This window comes from Nyctibius grandis, chromosome Z (assembly GCF_013368605.1).
Source record: "Nyctibius grandis isolate bNycGra1 chromosome Z, bNycGra1.pri, whole genome shotgun sequence".
Taxonomy (NCBI): Eukaryota; Metazoa; Chordata; class Aves; order Nyctibiiformes; family Nyctibiidae; genus Nyctibius; species Nyctibius grandis.
The window spans coordinates 25,490,963-25,509,300 of NC_090695.1; the positions used below are offsets into that span (position 1 = coordinate 25,490,963).

Here is an 18,338-nt window from a genome sequence, read left to right on the forward strand (position 1 = left end):
GAGAAGAAACCCAAACTTTTCTGGAGGACCAGCAGCAAAGAGTGAAAGTGCTTATTTTGTTATTTTCTTTGCTGCTCACCTGTATGGGCTTTTCATCTCCTTGCAGTAGCTGTTGTCTTCTTCTCAGAAAATACCGGGTGTAGTTGGCAATCTTTACTTTAGATTAAATCTACCTAAAAAGGTTTCCCAAGAAAGCGGCATTGCCACGAGTTTTTACCATCTAAGCACAGCTGCAGAAGGTCAGTATTCTCAGTACTGATGCAGTCTGTAGTTTCCCAATTAATGCTGCACGCATTGATACATGTAATATTAACATTTTCTGCACCAATCCTGTTAAGTAACTGACTTGCCTGTCTGTACTGATACAAAAGCTCACAATGCCATGGCCAAGTTTAGCATCTATTTTTAAATAATATGGCTGCTTGAATTTTAAACATCTAATTGTCAGTACGGTTTTTACCTTCCTGGCCATGTCACTGAAAGTGTTTTAAGAGGTAGCTTTGCAGTTTGAAGTTAAGTGATTTTGAATAGCAATGTACGCAAGTGAACAAAAGTGAATTTTAAAACTTTCATACAGAGGTTTCTAAATCTCTGCCACTCAAAAGTATCTTTTGAGTTTGATTTCTGACATCTGAGCACTCTACTAAGCATTGAGAATCTGAAGCCTTTGCACCATCAGTCAGGAGAGTTAACATTTGTATGAAGAAGGAAATAAATAGTAAATGGCTTTTTCCCGTTACATCAACACCTGGGTTCTTGTGTCAGGAAGCCGAAGTCCCACCAGACCTCCGCATACTAGAACAGTAGAAGCAAGGAGAATAGGGATTGCTTTGGTGATACCAACAAGGGAACCGAATATTAAGTTTCCAAGTACAGCTGCTGCTTTGCATAGTGCATTCAAAAAGCCAAAGCCTGTTGCCCTGGAAGAGAAAACAGAAGAAAGTTTAAAAACGGGTGAAAGAGTAAAGCCTTTGAGACAAATCCTCAGTGGGAATAAATCAGTATAGCCCCGATATCTTAAACAGAATTTATGCCAACAAGGATTCTGTGCTTGTCTTTATAATACAAAATCAAAGCCCAGCTGCTACAGCATTTATGGAGGCAAATTGATTCTGCTGCCTTAGGGACCAAAATGTGAAATGAATGACTGAATAGGTAACTCTACACCTCTATAGCAGAACAAAGGACTTTCAAATGGAAATTCAGTAACACTTAAAATACTGGATTGGGAGACAGGAGGTGGGAAATCTTTTGAGGGCTACTTGGTGATTTGGGAGAGAAGTCACCAGAATAAAAGGATGATCATCTTGAGGTACAGAACAGAAATGGATTTCTTACAGGTGGTATACATGTTCAACCAGTGCTTTTTCAAAAGGCTAATGACACCTCCAATAATAATGAATGTTTGTCTCTTAGAGCTAAAGAGAATAGGGTATAAAATATCCCTGCTTGGTGCAGAGGAGATATCTGAGAAACTTTGAAAAAAAGGGAAATGAAACAGATTGCCAACAGAAAGTATGATCTGAGCAGCTCAGAGGGGCTTTTGCATTCCAGTGGTGTGATTTTAGTAGTCTGGATTAATTATTTTAGATGTTTAGTAACCTGTGCACAGTGTATTATGCAAACCGCCATCATTTTAATACATTGTATTTTGACATGACTGTATGATTCACAGTAGCAGGAATAACCTTGTCCTACCAAAAGTGTCCTAATAAAAATATATGTACAATAGTAGAATCTCTGACATTTCTGAAATCTCTTAGAAGTGAAAGACAGAAGGACTGTGTGGAGCTCACACTGTGCTTTCTGGGATAAAAGAAGAATCAGGAGGATAGAAACTTCCTTTCAGAACAAAATGTTTCTTTCTTGTTAATATGAAATACTGCCATTAGAAGGAAAAACCTCCAGTCTAAACAGCAGAGATTAACAGAAATGCTAATGGTCTGAGTGACTAAAAGAGCCCTAGTTCTTGTACTGAGGTACATACGAAGGAAAGGAAGAAGTCCTGTGCTCAGATGTAGCCTGAATTCCTAGGAAATAAGTTTGAGAAACTTCTACTGGAGCTCCTAAGAACAGCCCAGAGAATTAAGTTGAAGTAAGTAGACTTGATCCCAGCTGAGAGCAAGGATATAAACTCTCAATGTTCTTCACAGAACTATTTTTTTTATTTTGATAACAGCAAACCATGGTATCAAGAGAGAAGAGGCCCTCTTCCTCAAGCAACCGACAGACATGGACACAGTCCAGAGTGTCACTAGTTCATCTCTTCTGCTCATCTGCAAATCTGGCTGCTGGATCTCAATAGTGTTAATTAGTCAGGCCCTTCAGTGTCCTAATGGGAAACCAGCTTATACCAGGGGAAGGTAAAAGCTTCTGTCTAGTATAGCTGACCAGGATACAGAGGGTTTCAGCACTGTCCATGCCCCAACTATCTGACATGCTGTGCTTCAGAATTATACCAGTCCAGGTATATGTGAGGACTTGCACCAGAAGAATGATGAAGGTAGATCTAGATCCTTCTGGTATATTTCTAAATTGCTCTGGTTTCCTCTAAGAAACAGAACTCTAACCCACAGAGTCAAATCCAGAATCTGAATAAGATTCAGAAATGTGCTAATTTGAAGTAATGGTACATTGTCTGTCAAGTTCTTAAATCAGTTGAAATTAAAAGTATGTTTGCAGAACAGAATTAAGATGGGGAACGGACTAGTCAATATACCTTCAAAAAGTTTTTTTTCCATTAATTTTAAGTATTAATTTGTCCATGGTTGCAGACCAAATTCAAACCTTTTTGCCTAAAACATTATGGAAGTAAAATCAGCAGAGTTGATACTTACTGTTCCAGTGTCAGCTCTGTGTATTATATCCCTTTCTGACCCCATAAAAGACATGAGTTAGTCTCTTTTTCTGGGTGATCGTAATCATAATAAATTTATTATTAGTTTGGCTATATGTCTCTTGCAATTGACAGCAGTCTTTCTGTGTCTTTAAAATACCTGAGCAAAGTATTATTTTGCCTGAACTAATCATAATTCCTCTTTGTGCAAAACATGGTACCCATCCAGATACTGCATGACAGTAACTATCAGCGATATCTAAGGAAGGAGAGGCAGGTCATTCTGACAACAGAGCAGAAACTACCTAGAAACACTGTGAAGAAACAAGTAGAAGAGACTCAGATATGCCCCCTGAATGGTCAAAGACCTTACTTGCGCTTTTTTTTTTTTCTAAATTTTATTAAACCTGTAGTACTTTTACATAATACTTATTGCCAAGAAAAGCTAAACATGCATATCCTGGAGAAAACCATCTCCAAAGTGACATGCTCTGCTGTCTGACAGTGCAGACCAGCGAGGGCTGCCTGAGAACACAATGCTGAGTGCAGATAAAGAAACTTCGGTGGTGTTGTTTGTGAAGCTTTCTGACAGAGAAACATTTTCAATAGCTCCTTGAAAATTCCTTCCTCAAAGGAGAAATGAGAAAGTTAAAATTTGCCCATTTTAAGGAAGACTTTTGGAGGAATCAGTCCAAAGGAGGAGTGGAAGATGCAGTGAAGGAAGCAGCGAAGGGGCACCCTGCTGAGTAATCTGTCAAAACCTGTAAGAAGATCAAATCTCTACCACAGAAAAATCTGTACTACAAGGGCAGATAAAGCAGAGCATCAGAAGAATATCTGGAGGAAACTGACCAGAACGAAGAGAAGCTCTTGAGAGGGAAGGAGCTCCAGACAGATGCATCTTCTAGGGTGAATGAGAGTGCAGATAGGAAGGAGGAGCATGAAGAGGAAAGACTGCGGTAAAATAGACTTTATCACAAATGGGTGGGAAGAGGTTAAAGCCAACACAGCCAGCCTGGAAAACAGAGTTTATGTTATAGGATAATACTATGCTGCAGCTCTTTTGAACAAGTCAGGGGAAGGAGGAGAGGAAAAGAGAACTGTTCTAATTTTGGCCTCGTTTACGCACAGAAAGTGTTTCTAAATTTATGGTGGTGACTGGTTGCAATCAGGGTCTGCACATGTAAATACAATTTCTTCAGCTGCCAGTACTGATGTAAAACCAAACTTGCCTCCAAATAACAGTAACAGGAAAAAAACAGTGTTCACATACAGAAAACAGACACTTAGTCATCAACAGCCTCAGTATATTCAGAGAGATACCAGAACTCCCCAAAGAACACATAGATCCAGCTAAAGCAAATTTGGATAGATACAGGCAGGAAATCTTTAGAAAGGCAATAGCACAAAACATATGCGGATGCTTGACTTATATTCAGTGTTGTTTTATACTGCCTTATAAAGGTAAGCTGTTTCACAGATGTTATTTACTTGTATCAACTAGTTATAACAGGGGTCTGAATATAATTTTCTGAGCAATTTGGGCCATTTCTTTTCATGTGCTGGGCTCTACAGATAGCACATTCAGGGCTACCACTGTGATTTAGATCTATTACAGGTTATATACCCAAAATTACGTTATTAAGGTTTAAAGTAATCTTGTAATACAGTATCTCTTATATCTGAGCAAAGTTAAAGTAATTTGTTGGCACTGGAAAACCAGCTCTGCCTTGTAAAATGGACTTACCCAACTTTTCCAGTTGTAAGGGGTCGTTATTAGTCTAATCCCATTAATGTTATCATATCATAAACAAAGAATAGTAAGACAAAGTAAGCCCATTTTTATTGCCCTTGGCTGTCCTGATGATACAAAGTGAACAACGCAGCAGTAGTTCAATCTTTTGATCTTTAAGCATGTTTTTTAAGCAGTTTTCAGGCATGTCCTTTTGCCTAAAACATGCACATCATTGGCAGGAACAATGAGATTTTTACAGGCTTAAGTAAAATATTGTTGTGACCTGTACCTGAAAAGCATTGTCACTGTTCAACCTTCAGCCTTCATATCCTTCAATTTTAATACTGTGTTTGAATGTGAATTTGTTCTTTACTAATAGTCAGAACAAAGTCATTAAGCAAAGTGTTGAGCTCTAGGGGTAGCAAATTCAGACTTGTTGGGTTTTAAACATCTTACCTGGAAAATGTTTGTGATTCAAATCAGCTAAAATCTGTATTAATTCATGCCTTTATAATTAATTCTACTGAATCCAGGGGAGTAAAAACAGCCAGCCATTAAATATGCTGCTATTCACATACATATATGAGCACAGCCTTCTCTTGCAGCGCTAGTACAGTCTCTGCTACAGTGTTTCAGGAAAGTGCTAGAGTGTACAGAAAGTCTGCAAGTGATCAAAGATATGTGATATGTCATCTCAGGATCATGAATGAATTAAGTGAAAAAATCCAAAGGCATAAGGCCTTTACTATATACACCAATTTCTGTTATGTTGATCAGTTACTGGACTAAGCACTGGCACAAAAATGTCTTTTTGACTCCATGAGCAATCTTTATTACTTGTCAAGGGAGCTCGGTAGCAAGAACCCCTTGTCCAGCTAGAGAATATCATTAAATCCTTCAGGTACATCAGTAAGATAATGCTGATGAATCAATCTGGGATTGCCTTAAAAAAAAAAAAGTTACAGATTTTAGTATTGATAGGAGAAAAATGAGGAAGTCCTATAAAAGTGCCAGGTCTGAGATAAAGCTGGATGTTAGGGAAAAGGAATTTTCCCCAATGTGTTTTCCTTCCATTGCTCAGAAAGCTGCAACAAATTAAAATGCTTAGCTTCCTTTCACCCAAGCCCCACATAAAAATGGCAAGAGTCCAAACAGCTAAAAATAGAGGCATTATCCAAGCCTTTAGATTAAAAGAGCTTTTTTCCTGGTTGCCACATATGCTCTGTCTTAGACAAGGTGCTTATATTCCTACATAAAATACTTCAGGCCTACTTTTTCATTGCTGATAGTCAGAGCACCTAAAAACTTAGTTGTCCTGCAGCAGAGTGCTACTGAGTGTGTAGCACAGATATTTGGTAACTTTCATGACACAGCTAGTGCTGAGCCTATTCAGCAAGTTACAAAAAACTCCAAATATCACTTTTGTGGGTGTTGGTAATATGCAAAGGCTATTAAAATAGAGTTTCTGAATGTGCTATGGACAATTTTCTAATGTCCAGGTATTTTAAGATCTTTTAAAAAATGAGTACAAAGATGCATATCATAGCTTGTCCAATTACAGTACTCCGTGTGCAAGTAAAACTGTGGAATTTGCTTTCCTGCCTTGGACAGCATGTCATGCCTTAAAATCATTAACATGAAATTTCAGCAAAATGCAGCTGAACCACATCCACAGGATGGCAGTAGAAAACAGCTGTCAGGAAGCCTACCATAAGTTGATGACTGCTGTTATGACTCAAAAGAACAGAAAACTTCTCTTCTGACAGCCACAACAATACACAGTTGGACTTAAGATACCCTGTGAATAATGTTTATTACTCTAGGGATAGATTGTCAGAGCTCAAGAAGAACAGAAAAAGATAAATATAATGAACTGAAGATAGGCGACTTAATTATGACCAAATCCTTATGAACTTATTTCAGAGGTATATAAAAAAAAAAAAAAGGCAAAACAGGATGACTTCATTTTACAGTACACCTTGAATTCTAAATATTCCTGGCCAAGACTCAAACCCAGATGCCTGGCAGCTGTAGTAAAACTGATGAATTGTTGGTTATCTGATGCAATCTGACCTTGATTTACTCTGTGGGAGATGACCTATTTCTATTCTACTTTCTGTTTAGGTTTGGGTTATTTGTTGTATCCACTCCTTGACAAGATCTTGGCTTATAAAGTTGGTGTTTCCCAAATCAGTTCACAAGAAGATATTTATCATTTATGTGAAAGTAATATAAATCTCCTAAATGTTACTTCTTCAGAGAATTTTAACTCTCTTCCATTCATATTTATATTACAGACAGAGCTAGAAAACTGTGCAATGTTATTGCAAGCCCCTTGGGCACACGCACATTACCACACAAGCCATAATTACCTCATCACACATTTTTTTTTCCCATATCACTCTGCCAATGCACAGAACAAAGACAGCTTGAGGGTAAAACAAAAATGTAGTGAAAAAAACTTGGCTTCCCTCATCTGCTGCAGAAGTTGGAAGGTGCACTGTGAGTAATGTTGGGAACTCCAAGATGTGAAAGCAGTCTGATAGTTACGTTAGTTGAGTGCTGTCAGAAGAAAGGATACAATCCCTACCCCTGCTGCAGAATTCATGTATGATGCAAGCAAGTCACTTAAAGCTAACTAAACGGTCATTAAGTATGCATTTCACATTTTCTGGGTGCTCAGCTTAGCACATTCAGGTTTGTGTTGCTGAAGTGCTGAGCACTCATAGCTGCAGTGGAAGTTACACTTTCAGCCTGTTCCCTCTTCTAAAAAGCCCAGTCACTGGGATTGTTGGTACCACATGTCAAATGGGGCACCTAAACTCATATTTAACAGTATCTTTTTCCTCTCTGCCTCCATTTCTACATCACCTTCTTTGAAAGCAGTGTTTAGAAAATATGGAAAGTTTATGGAAGAACAGCAAAGCACTCTAGGAGCACAGAAAAATGTTTACAAGACATTTAATAACTGTCCTTCAGAGGAGAGCATCCAGAGCTATGGAATAGTTTGGTTTGGCCTTCAAGAGGGTCACAACCGACCAAAGACTTTTCAGAACATGCTGACTAGTCCAGAATAGCACGAGGCAAAAGATGAGTTAATACAAGTTCTTTACATTGTGGAGCTGAGTTAATTTACTTGCGTATTGGAAATCAGCTAGTTTACGGTTAGCCATCATGAGTATATTAAAATTTGTGTACTGAAAAGTAAAAAAAAAATACATAATATTATCAAATGATTATTTATTACCACCATGTGAGTCATCTGGAAGATAGAAACATACCTATGACTAGCATTAGTAACATATCTTCACCTTTCAACACAACTTCGTCATCTAGCTGAGAACCTTTTGAAACCTGTACAGCTTCTAACATCTCTTATTTTAGCAGTTGTGCAAATAAACTGAGATTTTATAAAGAACATGCAAGCAAAAACTATGCTAAAATGGCATAAAATTTGAAAGTACTCATCAAGAATATGGGACGAACTACTTAATTACCTCAAATCCAGGTGTTAGTAAATTAAAATGTAAATAGGTAGATGAGTATGAATACATACGGAATCAAAATCTGTTAAGATTTTAAAACAACCTTAACTCTGCCCTGCGGGCAGCTGACGAAGAGGAAACTGAGATGTGTGCCATGTATCATATACACTGCACATGTCCAAATTGCTGATCACACCCCTACCTGGCAAAAAGCCAGTATGATCCCTAAATAACCTGGAGCACAATTTATGAAACACCTTTTGTGTTACGCTGCACAACACTGGCAAAGCCCCAGCAGTTTGATAACTGGCTCATTGCCAAGAGAAGTTGTGCAGGGCTGCCCAGCCTGGTCTCTTGTGCATGGTAGCATGAACTGGCTTCCTTCCACACACTTTTCTTCCGGCCCAACCTCCAGCTGCGCTTTGCTGCTGGTTTGTGGTCATTTCACTGATTGGGAGTAAAAAAAAAAAGCACATATGGGAATGGTAAAATAGTGACAGAGTGAGCAAAGTTGTTGGGCCTAGATTGCCTTTTGAGGGAAAAACGGAAGTTATTTTCAGGACCAGATTCACTCTGGATGCAGCTTTGAAGTGAAAGTGGACATCATCTTAAGCATGAAGGACCTCAAATGCAAGAACAGGTCAGGCAGCTCCATGTACCATATATGCCTGGAAAGGCTGTTCAGCCCTACCACTACTTGCAGAAGCTGGAAATTCCCAGCAAACTGTGGCAAGTTGTGCCAGGCTATGGAGATCAGAGGAGTCTTAGATGGAAAGACAGGACCATCAGAGGTGGGCAATGATGGCTGTTAAACTGTAGAAAAAAATAATAGAGAAAAAATTCTGTGAAGCAAGTTATTTGAGTCCCTGCAGGTATTAATTTTCAAATAGTTTTATGAAACATTGAAGAAGCTTTGCACCAGTCTAAAAAAGCATGCCTAGGAAGTGACTTCTAGAATTGCTTGTTTTCTTATAACCCCACCTGGCAAAACCTGGCAGTGATGGTTCCATCACTTTTGGAAAAAAATCTCATCTACATTATATGTCAGCAATGTCTTTCCTGGCACAGGTAGATTCGGCCTATCAGTCTTTTTATACCAATAATACAAAGTGCACAGTTTTCTACCTGAGTTGTTGCAAAAAACCCCAAAAACTCAGCTGCAAGTAAATTTCTGAGGCAGAATTCCAGACAGCTATTATTGCACACAAACTTTTTTAAAAAGAAAAATTGGGGAAGAATTTGCTACAATCCCAAAGCTAGTAGAAACTATTAAAAACAACTATTAGCTATTAGATGCCCTAGAATAGATATCAGTTACATTCTTTTTATCATGCCAAGTAATGATGATTATTTTTGCTTCCATTAACATCAATACTTTTCCAACTATCCTTTATTTCATTTTAAGAAAATATTTGTGGCTGCTACATTCAGGAATACCGAAAAGATAGCTATTTCTAGAGGATATTTATTAGAATTATATCATGGAGTTTGGATGATGGAATAATTCTTGCCAGAAGAGCCATTTCCTGAGGTGTAATAAAACCAGTAGCACATAATATTAAAGCTTAGTGCTTTGGACTCGTAAGTAGCCTAGTACGGTTATTCAATACAACCACAACAATGGACATCAATCTCTTGTGTTAAGAAGCATGTATCTTTAAAATGCCAATGAAAAGAAAACTGAGAAGCCAGTCTACAGTCTTCTTGTCCTGATGGACAATACTAAAGCCAGTTGCACCCCTGTTCAAAAACAGAATTGCCAGCAAGGCATTATGCATTTATAAACTGGAAATATTTTTCACTATATTTGAAACTTCTAGTGAATGACATAACAAACTGCACTGTGACACGAGAAAGGGCACACTGCCCCTTGGCAGGAATCTGGACAATTTTACATAAAATTTGTTTAAGGAGAGGAGGAGGGAGAAACATTCCAGTCTCTTCAAGAAAATGTGGCTTTTACATTTTTGCACTCAACATACAACAGCATATGACTCAATTGTTCTTCCTTCAGTCTGTTAAGTGACATAAGATCAGCATTAAAAAGCACCCTGTATCTGAAAAAAAATCCCTATGTGATCTAGCAGCAATGGCTGCAAGATATGAAAATTGTCCTGAGCTTTCCTGCAAGAGCCCTGAAGAGTCACAAGCAGTGTCTGAGACATTTTTGTATCCGCTTAATGCTGAGTATGTACACTCCTAGTGACCCTGCATACAAATTCGTGGCAAACTGATTAACAGCTCAGCATCGTTCAAGCCCATAATCTCTTCCAGAAGATGCTGTTCAGCTCCAGACAGTGACTCTTATTATCATCTCCACCACTTCACAGCCAACAGACAAATGCAGCTATATTGCTATTTTGGACCAACTACTGGCTTCATAGCCAGTTGCACTAGGGGAAACCCAGAAATATTCCATTACTGTTTTCAGAAATAGTACTCATTAGCTGTGTTTTAAATGAGAGTAGCAGTTAGACCGTCTTTTTTCATATGGAACTACATTTGTGGTATTTTCCTGATTAGGTGATATTTGACGCGAAATACATACCAAATAGCTCAAAAAAAAATTTTTTCCCCTTGCTATTTATAAGACAAACTATTCACTTGGCCCACTCAAAACACCACTACCTCTAAGCTCATACATAACCATTTCTGTTTACCATTTCTGCTGGTACATAGAGATATTGTCTGTGAGGTTAGGGCAGGTGCATCTGCACATACCTTCTGTCTGTAGGATACAGCTCCACAGTAATGACATCTAGAGAGTTCCATGCTGAGATGGTGAGGCCATTGTAGAGGCACAGCATGCCTATCATCATGGATTCACTGGTCCCAAACCACAGGAAAAAACAGCTGATGCCAGAGAGAACCATGGAACCACCTAGGTACAAGACAGGTGAAACAAACACGAAGTGGAGCAATGATCCAGAATAATCTGTTTTGTCTAATGTTTCTATACGCACAATGTAGCTAAATAACTGACTCATGTATTTGAGTTAAAAACTAGAGACCTCCTCTGCTGGTAAGACCAGTCAGGCAGAAAAACATTGTAAGGGACTCATAGAAAAAAACCAGCTCCTCAAATATTAGGATATATCATAAAGTATTAAGCTGTAACCCTCTCTGAACTCCCAAAGCAAGCTACCTGAGGAAAACTACCCCCATTCTTCCTTGTTCATCATCTTCTGCAATTACATGAAACTTGTTCATATGTTGTAGCAACAAAAACATGAGTGGGAATTGCATTTATACAGAGATATTCTCCTAGTAAATGAACACAATGAACTACAACAAAGTTATTTAAGCAAATTGAAAATCGATTTGTCATTGAAGATAACGTTTTGCACTCTCCAAACCAAATCCTTTAAAAAGAGAACATGTTACTTTATGCGGAGAGCTTTAGGTTTTGGTGTTTTTTCCCATTTTAAAGTGAAGCCCCTACCTAGCATCGTTAACCGTCCAATTCTATCCATCAGGAGAGCGGACACAATATTCCCTGGTAACACTGCCAAAGTTCCCAGGAAATTAACAAAGTAAATCCAGTAGGCACTGTAGTCATCATCAAAAGAAATCTGGCATCCTGTCCTGATATGGGAAAATGTGCAGTTTATCAGTTTGCTGTCAACAAATTTATATTGCTCGAGATCTGTGGGAAGAAGAAAAAGAAATATTTCAGCTAACAGCTGACACCATGTGCAGCTTTTGATTAAAACATTTCAAGTTTAGGCAACTTTAATGACAACTTGGAGCTTTCACTGCTTCGTAAAATGGAACTAGTTATTGCTGTTAATTTTGATATTTTTTTATCTTAACAGAAAAATATGCAAACCTTATGAAAAAGAGCAACTAAGGCCTAGAATTAGGCAAGTTATATTAATGTATTTCAGCTCTGCTTGAACTGTATTTGGTTAAGGCCTTGCAGCACCAGCTGGTCTTACATAAAAAGCACTGGGTATCTGCAAGTTTCTATCACTCGGTCTTGCTCGGTATCAGACATTCTATTTCCACACTAGACAGCCTTTCAGACGAGACTGCCAATTGTGCTCAGTTAGGTTTGAATTCCTTTAAAGAGAAATGTTCCTACAGAATTCAGATTAAACTAATTTTCGTTTCTGAGAAGGCCTCGTGGTCTTCAGCTCAAACACAAATGAGTTACTACATGCAACTGTTCAAGCCATTATTCTTCCAGTACTATTTCAGAGATCTCTCCCTACACTTCCACTTCCTTTCTATTCCTCCTGTCAGCCTTATAACCCTGAATCAAGAATACCTTCCTTCCACGCAAAGCAAGCTGGGCATTGCTTGCTCTGAAACCTAACTCTATTATGATTGCTGGAGTCATGGGAAAGCAGTAAGAGCCCATCTTTCCAACAAGGTTTGTTGACCATGTTCTACTTCCAGTTGTGGTTTAGGAAACGGGGAGGGGGAAAAAAAAAAAAAAAGAGTCCTCTGTTTGAACATATGAAAATACACATTCCTATTTTTGTTAGATACTTACGAGAGTGGGAATTATTATAGATTAGGTAGTTTGAATTCTGAACTCAGATTGCCACAGCAAGCACAATGAACAAAGTATTTCACCAGTCCCATTTAGACTAAATAAAAATACACTAGATAAAGCTAGCAGTGAAGCAGTAAATATATTTCCTCCTTTCCAGACTGAATCTCTTTAGAGATGATTAAAATCAAACAGATATTTATTACCTGAGTCAATATCAATCCTGCAGTATCTCTAGGGTGGGTGTGATCCTTTCACTTTTCTGTTATAATATTATGGAGGCCTGTTGCTTTTCATAGCTTTTTATTCCCTACAAGAGGGCTTCTCATTTGCCTTATTAGAAATCCAGAAATTATAAATGTAAGATGAGAACACGCAGTTGAACAATGGATGTTCAGGATTTTTTCTCATAATACCTGTGTTGTAGAAGGTGGTATTCATGAAAGTACAGTTCCTGAAGTATGTGTTCAATGAAGCAATGTCTTCAAACACGCAGTTCTTAAAAAGTGAATCTTCAAAGGTTACTGATTTAAACTTCATCATAATAAACCTGCCCAATACAAATAATTTCTGTCAGTCTACCTTCAGAGATTAGAAAGAGCAACAGGTCAAGCTGATGCAGCTATACAGGTCTAAAAAATCTCAACTCCAGAAACAGTGATTCCTTAAAGGCATTCTGGAGATGTAATTAATGCTTAGCTGATTCTAGCACATTATCATTCAGAAAAAGCATTAATAAGACAAATAGCTCCACACAGCTACCAGTCACAACTGGTAATGCAATTTCTTTCATAATATTTCTGTTAGTACTTGTCCTTAATCATCAACCAAAACCAAAGTAGCGACTTTCATGGAATAGCCTTGTAAAATCACTATTACTTGTAATTTGACAGTACAGTTGGAAATTGGAAAGTCATGCTCCAGAAACTTAGTCTCTTGGAACAAACAAGCACCTGCTGGTATCAACAAGCTGGAAAGAAATAATTTTTTGAAGAACATTTATTTCTCCAGACACTGGGCACCATGTCAGGCTCAAATGCAAAACATACTAGTCCAAGTGTTAAAAAATGGTTTCGCAAAATGGTTTAACATGAACACAACAATTATATTGCCAGTTATACAGCTAGATATCTAACTGGAAGTATGTGTTTGTTACTCTTGTGTCTGCGGATGCAATTGCAATTACTGTGTACATAAAACAGGTGTAAACAAATTGTCAGTAGCATTTCTTATTTTTGAACATCCTCCTTCCTACTGACTCTCATTTAACTCATAGGTCTTCGATCATGACTGTCAATCAAGTCATTAACAGAAAAAGTCAATAACAAAGTGTATTAGCAGTAACTTTCTACCTCAATGTTACTAGAGTAAAACAATGCTGTAAGCTTTTTTTAGTATAATTCTACGAAATAATGTAATTACGCTAACAAAAAAAAAGACAGATGTAGCAATACATCATTATTTTTGTGATGTCTTTTATTTCACATGAAGGTGTGGAAAAAGCTCCAACTAAAAAAGGGCAGTTTTGCTGGCAGACTTCACCCAAAGTGGCAACAGTTTGAAAAGCAGTGATTTAACTGTTACATGACAGTAAGAACTGTTAAAATGGCAAAGCCTTTCGAACACAGACCTGGCTCTGCCCTAGTTAAACCTGGTGTGACCAGCTAAGTATTTTTCTTATTACAAGACTAATAGTAGGAATAGGAACACACAAAATATGCTACTAAAAATAGAAGAAATTAAACTGACTCTCCAATAAAGGTGTTGGAATCACATCTTCATGATTAAAGAGAGCAAAAGCTAATTGTGTTGATCACAAGAAAATACTTATTAGCTAATGAATGCTCTTTGTGGGTTGGTCAGAAGAATGGTGTTTTCAGCCCATTAGTTTTAGTTACCATATATTATTTCTCATTTGTGACAAGACTCTGATTAAAATCAGGCTGGCATTCAGTGTCAACTCATTGTCATTTTTCATATAGCGCTTTCCAGTTTAAAATGTAACCTAATTCCAGAGGAGAACAAAAAAAATTAAGCAATTAGATTAGTCAGTTGGAACAGAAATTACAGACTACATGTGCTACATTCTCTGATGTACTTTTTACCTTTGGACAGGAAATACATTGTGACTATATTAAAATTGGTGTTGCAATGATTCGAATTAAAACCCAACAGAAATGCAATGGAGTAAAAAGTCAAGTATCAATGGATCTTCTACTTAAGAAAGAACATGAAGGAAACACTGAGATTGAGGGTGAGTGGAGTATTGAAACATTTGTGGAGGAAGAATAGCAAATGAGTTCATACTTCTGTGGAAAATGTTTTGTGAATCACAAATAACCTCAGAGGCCTATTAACTTTGCACATTTGAAAGAGTAAATTACTGGTTTAGAGTAGATTAATGTTAGATTTAGTGTTTTACAACAATTTTCAGTTCAAAATGATAAGACCTTGGTTGACAGAGTGCTGCCAGTTACTGGCAGTAAATGGTTCTTCGCTTTTAGGAGAACATATGCCTCCTGGAAAGGAGCAGAACTGAGAAGCTATGGCTAGTTAAAACTGAGATAACTGTTATTTTTTTGTCTGCAATGCATAAACCTTTGACTGTGTCAAAACTCAGGTTCTCACAAAAATAAGTTTAAAAGTCCCATATTACCAAAACCATTAATTTTATTCACTTAGATATAGATTTTCCTGTGGAAATAATAATTACTTAGCACCATGATATCCAGGAGACCATTCACATATTTATTAACAGAAACCAGGTACCTAAACCAGCTGTATTTAATTTTCCCCAAGTTATCTAGTTATCTCTAAAGTCCAGGTAGAGCCTTAATATCTTTGGATTCAGTTAAAAAACAAAGACATTGCCAACATGTTGCTTCCCATTTCAGAGCTGTTCATACTTTTTATTGATTTATAGTAACGTTTAGCTTTTATTTTTCTGCGATAAGAACCTAACCTCTCAATGTCTGTGATAAGATCCTAACCTCTCAATGTACAGTGCTTTCACAGAAGCATCTTTCATTGATGTAAGAAAAGAATCGGCAACAGAGATGAAAGTGAGTCCTTCCCCAGCCTCCTACAATATGCCGCATATGTTGGGTCTGAAAACTTTTGAATCCCACTGTGAAAGGAAGTATTGTTAACCTAGGCTTTTCGATCTGTTTTTCCAGATGGCAAGGAAGCTAGGTTTGCATGGGGGATCCTCACACAGGAACCACCAGGGCATGCACAGGTTCACTTCTCCCCATGCTCCACAAGTCTTAAGAAATCAAGAACAGAAATAAATTCCCATTAAGAAGTAACAAAACCATCTATCATTAGCTAATGGCAAAAAATATTAGCTTATTAGGACATGTTTTAAAACATGCATTGGCTTACTCCAGTCAAGTCAGGATATTAAGAAATCTCTAAACCTGTCATTGATGTATTCTCCATTGCTGTGAATCTGATTTTCCAGTGTGAAGTTGAAGACGAAATGTGAAACCTCCTCATTGCGGAAATGTTTCACTCGGGACGCGTACTCGTCTGACTGCAGATGTTTAATGACATCAGGAAACCAGACAGATAAGCCATAGTAGCTGTGAAAAACAGAAAAAGCTCAGTTGCCAGTCTCACTTGTTTCGAAATCCATGTGAGGTGAGGATGAGCAGCTCCCTTGGCTGCTTCCTTGATGGAGCAGTTGCTCCATCATAAAAACATCCTCCACAAAATAAAAATATTGAAAGATACTGACTCCAGAAGATGCCAGTTTTCTGAAGCAGATATTCTTGACGAGTCAGGCTTGCAGCCAAGAACAGACTAACTGATAAATATCACATTTTGTGGAAAGATACTGAATAAAACTTTTCCAAATAAAAAGGATAATCATAGTGGCAGAGATTTGCATGCAGATGATTCTTCTGTCAAGTCTATCAAAAATTGTTTAAGACCTCAACTACTCTTACCCAAAAGACAGGGTGAACCATACAGCTGTAAGCTTGATCGTATTATCCTTCACCGGGTAGTTGAAACATCTCATAAACATCAACCAAATCTGTAAATCATTAGGAAACACATTTATTTTAAATTGTATTTTGGACAATGTTTTTAAATAATAGAAGATTTTTGATTCTGATTTATTTGCTTCTTCAGGGCATCGGAGAAAGCAGATCAGCTCTTTGATGCTGGTCATAGCTGTACTTCTCATACAAGTACGTAAATCTCCAGCTATAGCCAGGTTGTGTGTGTTCTGTGGCTTTCTGGCTTCTTTTCATAGAATCATAGAACGGTTTGGGTTGGAAGGGACCTTTAAAGATCATCTAGTCCAATCCTCCTGTGATGGGCAGGGACATATTCCACTAGACCAGGTTACCCAAAGGCCCACCCAACCTGACCTTGAACACTTCCAGAGAGGGGGCATCCACAAAGTCTGATCTATTATAATCTATCACAGATAGAAATTGGTACCTTAATTATATGAGGAAAAGCTGGGACTATCCCCAGGTCAGAGACACTACAAAAGAGTTGACTGAGAAGGGTGTTCTCCTCTCTCTCCCTCTCATATTTCAACACGATCTCCTAATTTTGAAGAGAAGAGGCAGTCTGTCTGAGGAGGTTTCAGCACACATCATGCAACAAGAAAGGTGATCTGACCAGGGGCTAGTCCAGTGAGATAACAAGGATGTGAGACAACCAAGCTGCAACTCCTTTAAGGCTGGTTTAGTAACAAGGCCAAATAATAATATTTCAATATTAAACTACTCCATTTTTGGACAAATAACTGTAAAAGTAGACACTTTCTGGATTATTTTCTTTTTCACAGGGAAAATGCCATTTTTCCAAGCAAAGCAATTTTGTGACAAACCTTGGTTATAGCTCTGGAGAGCTTTAAGATGCCAAATTTTTAACAGCTGTGAAGAGCTATTTTTGACATCTTTTGGGTTTTTTTAGGATTAATGAGACTTTTCTCAATTTTCATTACAAGGTTCAAAGTTACTGCATAATTTTGGTTTTGCAAAAAAGTAAAAAGGATACAGAGCAGAGTCCCAGTGATCTTGTATTAAACTCTCTGAAATGGTTCTAACATAGTTTTCTGGTAAAACATTTAACATGCCTAAAAATACACGCAGATATGATGTCTTTTGAAGGTTTTATTGACATTCATTTACACAATTTAGTCACAACTTTAACATTTATAAGCAATGTGGCTGCCTCAAGTTCCTGCAGATAATTTTTCATCTCATCGTGTGTCACCTCTTTCCATAGGAATATATTGATATACATTCCCAGTACGTATTATATTGTGGTGCTTGTGAATATGGACATGTAACTACTAGCCATCGCTTGTGCGAAGACCAGTGCAGCATTTTCCTCCTCAGAAGCTGGGACCAACTCTGTGATTCATGTGTGCCTCTTCAGGGTCAGGAAACCAGAACCTTACACTCGTTCCTGAATCTCCCAGTTGCATGGAATATGTAAATACTGCAGCTATCACCAGCATGAGCTCAATCAACCCATCCCATTTCTGAAGGCTAATTAAAAAGAAGTAATTATGGAATGAACAGAAATGTTATTACTTACACCATACAGCTCCGTGCGAATTCTAACAAAACACCTCCTGTACCACGTTCCTGTATCGCTCTCTATTTCTATGAGCTCGTCTATCTGCTTTGGAGTTTTGATTCTGTTAACCTAGAAATAAAAATAGAACAGCAAATATTTGCATTTTCTTGAATAATTAACTGCTTGTTGAGAAGTATTGGAAGGTTTTAATAAATCCCATAAACTAAAAATGAGCGG

At 37.7% G+C, this 18,338-nt stretch overlaps 1 protein-coding gene across 1 annotated transcript in view; it reads right to left on the reverse strand.

Moving 5' to 3' along the window:
- Positions 1-736: 736 nt before the first annotated feature.
- SV2C (synaptic vesicle glycoprotein 2C) overlaps positions 737-18,338 on the reverse strand; it is an 87,774-nt gene continuing 70,172 nt past the window's right edge. Inside the window, exons 6-12 of the mRNA XM_068423305.1 lie at positions 18,120-18,230; positions 16,505-16,593; positions 15,974-16,138; positions 12,971-13,104; positions 11,499-11,702; positions 10,778-10,937; positions 737-920 (exon numbers count right to left, since the gene is read on the reverse strand). Coding sequence (XP_068279406.1) covers positions 737-920; positions 10,778-10,937; positions 11,499-11,702; positions 12,971-13,104; positions 15,974-16,138; positions 16,505-16,593; positions 18,120-18,230 — 1,047 coding nt within the window. The remainder of the gene's footprint in view (positions 921-10,777; positions 10,938-11,498; positions 11,703-12,970; positions 13,105-15,973; positions 16,139-16,504; positions 16,594-18,119; positions 18,231-18,338) is intronic.